The sequence below is a fragment of the Bison bison genome, unplaced genomic scaffold (genome assembly GCF_000754665.1).
Source record: "Bison bison bison isolate TAMUID 2011002044 unplaced genomic scaffold, Bison_UMD1.0 scf7180017864101, whole genome shotgun sequence".
Taxonomy (NCBI): domain Eukaryota; kingdom Metazoa; phylum Chordata; class Mammalia; order Artiodactyla; family Bovidae; genus Bison; species Bison bison.
In genome coordinates, this window is record NW_011494673.1 from 1,558,208 (window position 1) to 1,563,784 (window position 5,577).

Genomic DNA, 5,577 nt, shown 5'->3' on the forward strand with positions numbered 1-5,577 from the left:
TATTTTTTATTTTATTTTATTTTATTTTTAAACTTTACATAATTGTATTAGTTTTGCCAAATGGGAACCTAGGAAACTGGTTAACATTTCAGCTTAGACCCATGATTATTCCCTGCTTATCACAAAGCCATGCCTGGGATCAATGGGAGTCACCTTTCTAGGACCTCCTAGAGCAAGGTGGCCATGCTCTGGAGCCAGGTACCTGGCTCTGGGAGCTCCTGGGGATCCCATGCCCTCATGCATCCTGGACTTTTGCAGGTTAAGCTATAGACCTGCTCCACTTCTCTCCAAAGGAAGTGGCTTTCTGGAGCCCCCAGAGGATGAGACCTGGTTCCCAGTCATCTTACCTGCCACATTTCATCCTGAGACTGTGGGTGGCATTGACTTAATAGCAAAAGTCATGGGTGGGATTGACTCTAATAGCAAAGGCTGAAGCAATCAAATTCTTCAGAGACTGGTTATGTAAGAAGCAGACCCCAGTCCTCTGATGAGGCATAACTCTGGAATGTAAGCAGGACCTGGTTTAATTCTGAGCAAGATTCAAGGGGAAAGAAACAGGTTCAGAGGCTCCAGGTTTCCACAGGATGTAAGCAGGATGTGAACCTCGATGACTTGGGAGCATTTGGGTTGCTTCTTCAGAAAAATTGCTGCCAAAGTTTGAGCCAGTTTTAAAGACTTTGTATTTTATGTGGGTGACAAACGTCTTCAGGGTAACATCCTGAATGCCCTCATTAAGCTTCTGAGTTACTGCTCTTTAGCTCTGATGACTGAAATACTGTATTTACAAGTTATTTAATGGGAGAAAATCTTGTCACATTTGTAGGGAAATGAGTGCAAAAATATCAAATGATAGGAAAACTTTAAGAAAATAGAGCTGTTAATTCACTCTCTGGAGAAGGAATCACATTCCCAGCTTTAAAGCTGTAGAAGAAATCATAAAGGTAAACAAGGACAGATTCAACTACAAAAAGATAGAGGACCTTGTTCAATAGAAAAAATAACAGAAAATCATATGGCAGGCTTAGAAAAACCTTTGCAGAAATTAACAGTAACTTTATATACCAAGCTCATAAGGATTCCTAAAGAATATAGTAGTATACAACAGTGGATAACTGGACAGAGGGCAATAATTTGCACAAAAAGAAATACAGTTAGAAAACAAACATTTTTAGTTTCATTACAAGTTAAAACGGCATTGAGGAAACATTTCACACTCATTACATAAACAAGGGTTTTTATGTGAAAGCACCAACATTAGTGAATATACGTGAAACTAAAGCCCTTCTACGTTACTAGTGGCAGATTATATAGTATAGCCTTTTTGAAAGTCAGGAAATGTACACATCTAACCCTATAATTCACTTTGAAGATTTTCTATAGCCTTTTCTATAGCCTTAAGGCTATGATCTAAAAGAAAGAAAAGTTATATGTATAAAGCACCTGAAGAAATTTATTTATATAATACTTAATAATTGGATAAAACTACTTTGAAATACATGGTTAAATAAACTGTTATACTTGAGTATCAGCAACTATGATATGATGGAGACTATACAGAAAAATGCTTATGAAATAACGTTCAGTTAAAAAAATCTATGCTATACTGGCTGCACTCATTGCAAGTATGACAAATTATATGAACATATGAAATAATTATTAATATGTTCATATAATTTGTTTAACAAATGTGCATTGAACTTTTCTTTGCCTGGACACAGTGCTAGAGATTAAAAATAAATAAATTATAGAAGCTATATTGGGATGGATAGTCTTTACATTTTAAATACTACAATACTGTTTAAAGTTAAAGATAAAATGAGTTAGTTTTTAAAGCATTTGGTATTGACTTGGGTTTCTTTTAATCTCCTATATATATAGACTTACAGGGGTGGTTTTGGTTAATTACAGGTCATGTTGGCGGAGCTCAAAGGCAAAGATGAAGTCTATGCTGTGAAGGTCCTAAAGAAGGATGTCATCCTTCAGGATGATGATGTAGACTGCACGATGACAGAGAAGCGGATTTTGGCTCTGGCTCGAAAACATCCGTACCTAACCCAACTCTATTGCTGCTTCCAGACCAAGGTATGTTTAAGAGGAAGCTAGTGGACTGCCATCTGAGGGTTGTGCTGGAGGATACTCTAGTATTTTGACTGTCAGATAAAATTTTAAAAATCAATCATAGATCCCCTACATTCTTTTCTCAAAGACCTTGTAAAATGGAATGGATTTTACCCTTGAAAAGATCGGGGAATATTTGAACAGCATTCTCCTTTTTAAGAGTAAGGGATTTTCCACTCAAGGCTGTACTTGTGAAGGAATGAGAGGGTGATAGAAGTCTTTATGAATGTAGCTGGACAAAGAAAGTCAAATGAATGACCCTGGTGTTTGCTCCTTAGAGAAAACAGCAGGCATGGTTTATCTTTGCTCTGCTCCTAACTTTTTGTCACTTGGCAAATCACTTAAGTTTGTTGTTGCCCTCAGATCAAATGAAAATAGAATAAAGGCTACCTGAACTGTGTCTAATCTGTGCACCATCATCTGAGGTGAAGGATGTGAACAAGCACTAAAAGTGCCTTATGGGAAATTCTCTGGTGGTCCAGGGGTTAGGGCTTGGCTCTTTCACCACCGTGGCCAGGGGTTCAGTCCCTGCGCAGGGAATTAAGATCCTGCAAGCCACGTGGAATGGTCAAAAAAAAAAAAAAAAAATCCATCATGAATCACAAATTTAAGGTAGCATTTTAAAATTACCATGGAGGTGTCTAGAGACCAGAAGGTGGCAGTAAAGAAATGAAAATAATCTGTAAGCACATTATGGAGTCAGTCATGAGGTCAGCTTTCCTCTTTTCTCCACCTGAGAATAATTCGGAATTAATGAGAAACTTATCCTGTATTTCTTTATCTTCCACGGTGCCTATCAAGGGCCTCACACATAGTAGCTGGTTACTCTCAGAGATGGAGGGGTGGGAGATTTTTTTTTAATTCTCTCCTCTACTCTTCTTTTTGCACCAATGTGAAAATCAGATTTCAGAGAAGTAAGTCTTTGACCCACAGACACTTGGTATTGGCAGTTGAGCTACCATCTCATCTCTGGGACTTCCAGTGTAGTGGGGACTGCTCTGATACCATGTTGTGTTACCCCATCTTCCCCTACCCATAGCAGCTGCGCCTTATCTCTTGCTATCTGAGCTGGTTTCCTAGCAGGAAACCAGCTTGCTTTCTTTGGACATATTGCCAAGAGGTCCGACATCCCGAGAGAGGTCCAGTCTAGCTGTAGGGACCTGTACGTGGTAGACCTGGGGAGCCTCAGCGGAGGCTCTGCTTCCTTGCAGTGTTGGTGAATGAGGGGTGGGATTGATGTCTTTAGGGGCAGCAGTTTTCTTCTCTGTGCATTTAGAATATCAAGGCTAGGGTCCTCATTATGTGACTGCTCTTGAAGCAGAAAACGGTATCTAATGATACCATGGGTTTCCTTTGTGGCAGAACAGTGACCAGATGACATGGAAATTGGTGTCTGAGTGGCCAGAGGGTAAGGTTGGGAGAGAAGGGGCTTTTCTCTGTAGTTCAGAGATTTTTCTTAGGCCAATGTCAGGTGGCCACAGTTACGGGAGCAATTCCCAAACCATGCAGTTGACCATGGCGCAACTCACTTAACATGACAGATAGTATGTTCATCTAATTTTTCTAAAGCAAATCATAGCTTAATCTTACTGAAGGACCTTAGCTTACTAGTGAAAAAAATCTTAGGAGGAATCATCGAATAAGCTCCCAGCTTAACAGTTAGAAAATGTGGCTTTTCCTATGGCAACCAGTCATGATTTTAAAGAATAACTGATGTTCACCTGACTCTGAGGTAGGTTCTGGGTGTGGAGTTATCAGCAAAAAGGAAGGTGATTGTCAAGTGGAGATCTTTACTCAACAAAGCGTGAGGAGGTTATACTACCTTCCACAGGAAACAGCCTTGAGTAGTTACATTCTGGGTGGAGGTGTTCAAGCCAGGAGAACTCAGAGGAGGGGGTGATCCTTAGAGTCCAGAGGTGAGGAAGGAGTTGGATCCAGGCCCTGCAGTGGGGAGGGCGGGAGCAGGACTTGGGTGGGAACGGAACTGACTTCAGTGGCCATAGTACAGCACAGCTTTAGTTTCGCTTTTCCTGAAAAGAAAGGAGGGTGTTTCTGAGCCTTCGTAAACTTGTTTTTGACTAAGTCTCAAACACATGATTAAGGAACACAAGACCTGTTTACAATCCTATTAAGATTTCTTTCATTCTTGCTTAATTATGACACAGAGAGCAGAAATAGTGTTAAGTCGGGTTTAATTATTTTTAGGTGAGCCTTTATTGTTTGGTATGTAGAAGAAACAGCCCCTACGAAAGCATTCCTTTGAGAAGCTCCTGAGAGACTGCACATGGCTTCAGGCCATGCGCTACACAGATTGCCTGACAGGACTTGGAAGTGTGTAGGGTCCCAGGTCTGGTGACCAATGGCAACGATTGTGTAAACCCTCTGGCGCCAATTGTGACGTCAGGTCTGGTTACCACAGCCCACTAAATGACCAAGTTATGCTTAAAGACTGTTGTGGCCTCTTCTGTGCCAAGCCCACCTGTCCTTGACTCCTGTGCTCTGATCATTCTCCATGGGATCTAGAAGGAAAAAAGCAAATGAAATGGCTCCAGTGCTTGTGAGAAAAGGCAGAAAGCCCTCAAGCCAGTAACTTCAGTTTCAAAGTCAATCAACTCACACCAGTATGTTTGACTGGAATTCTCCCTATGCTCTTTGAGATGCTAGAATCACCTGAAACAGCTGGAAAAATCTACAAAACTGTATTTAATTGTGTAGCAAACATATAGTATGAAAAGGAGGTAAAAAGACTTCCTACTCCAGTTGAGATAGAGTAGCCTCATTTCTCTCAGGCCCTCCCTCTTACAACTAAAAAAAAACAAAATTCCTGGGCATAATTCTTACTTTATAAAGGCATTATGCTCTTCAAGATTAACATCAGTTCAGTTCAGTCGCTCAGTCATGTCCGACTCTTTGCAACCCCATGGACTGCAGCATGCCAGGCTTCCCTGGCCATCACCAACTCCTGAAGCCTGCTCAAACTCATGTCCATTGAGTCAGTGATGTCATCCAACCATCTTATCCTCTGTCATCCCCTACTCCTCCTGCCTTCAGTCTTTCCCAGCATCAGGGTCTTTTCAAATGAATCAGTTCTTCACATCAGGTGGCCAAAGTATTGGAGCTTCAGCTTCAGCATCAGTCCTTCCAATGAATATTCAGGACTGATTTCCTTTAGAATGGACTGGTTTGATTTCCTTGCAGTCCAAGGGACTCTCCAGGGTCTTCTCTAACACTACAGTTCAAAAGTATCAATTCTTCAGTGCTCAGCTTTCTTTATGATCCAACTCTCACATCTATACATGACTAATGGAAAAACCATAGCTTTGAGTAGATGGACATTTGTCAGCAAAGTAATGTCTCTGCTTTTTAATATGCTGTCTAGGTTTGCCATAGCTTTTCTTCCAAGGAGCAAGTGTCTTTTAATTTCATGGCTGCAGTCGCCACCTGCAGAGATTTTGGAGC

The 5,577-nt window shown here is 40.9% G+C and overlaps 1 protein-coding gene across 4 annotated transcripts in view; it reads left to right on the top strand.

Moving 5' to 3' along the window:
- The window catches only part of PRKCE (protein kinase C, epsilon), a 546,168-nt gene that overhangs the window by 375,380 nt on the left and 165,211 nt on the right, over nucleotides 1–5,577 (top strand). For all 4 annotated transcript variants that reach the window (XM_010838628.1, XM_010838627.1, XM_010838630.1 and 1 more), the window contains one exon: nucleotides 1,909–2,082. In XM_010838628.1, the coding sequence (XP_010836930.1) occupies nucleotides 1,909–2,082 (174 nt within the window). The remainder of the gene's footprint in view (nucleotides 1–1,908; nucleotides 2,083–5,577) is intronic.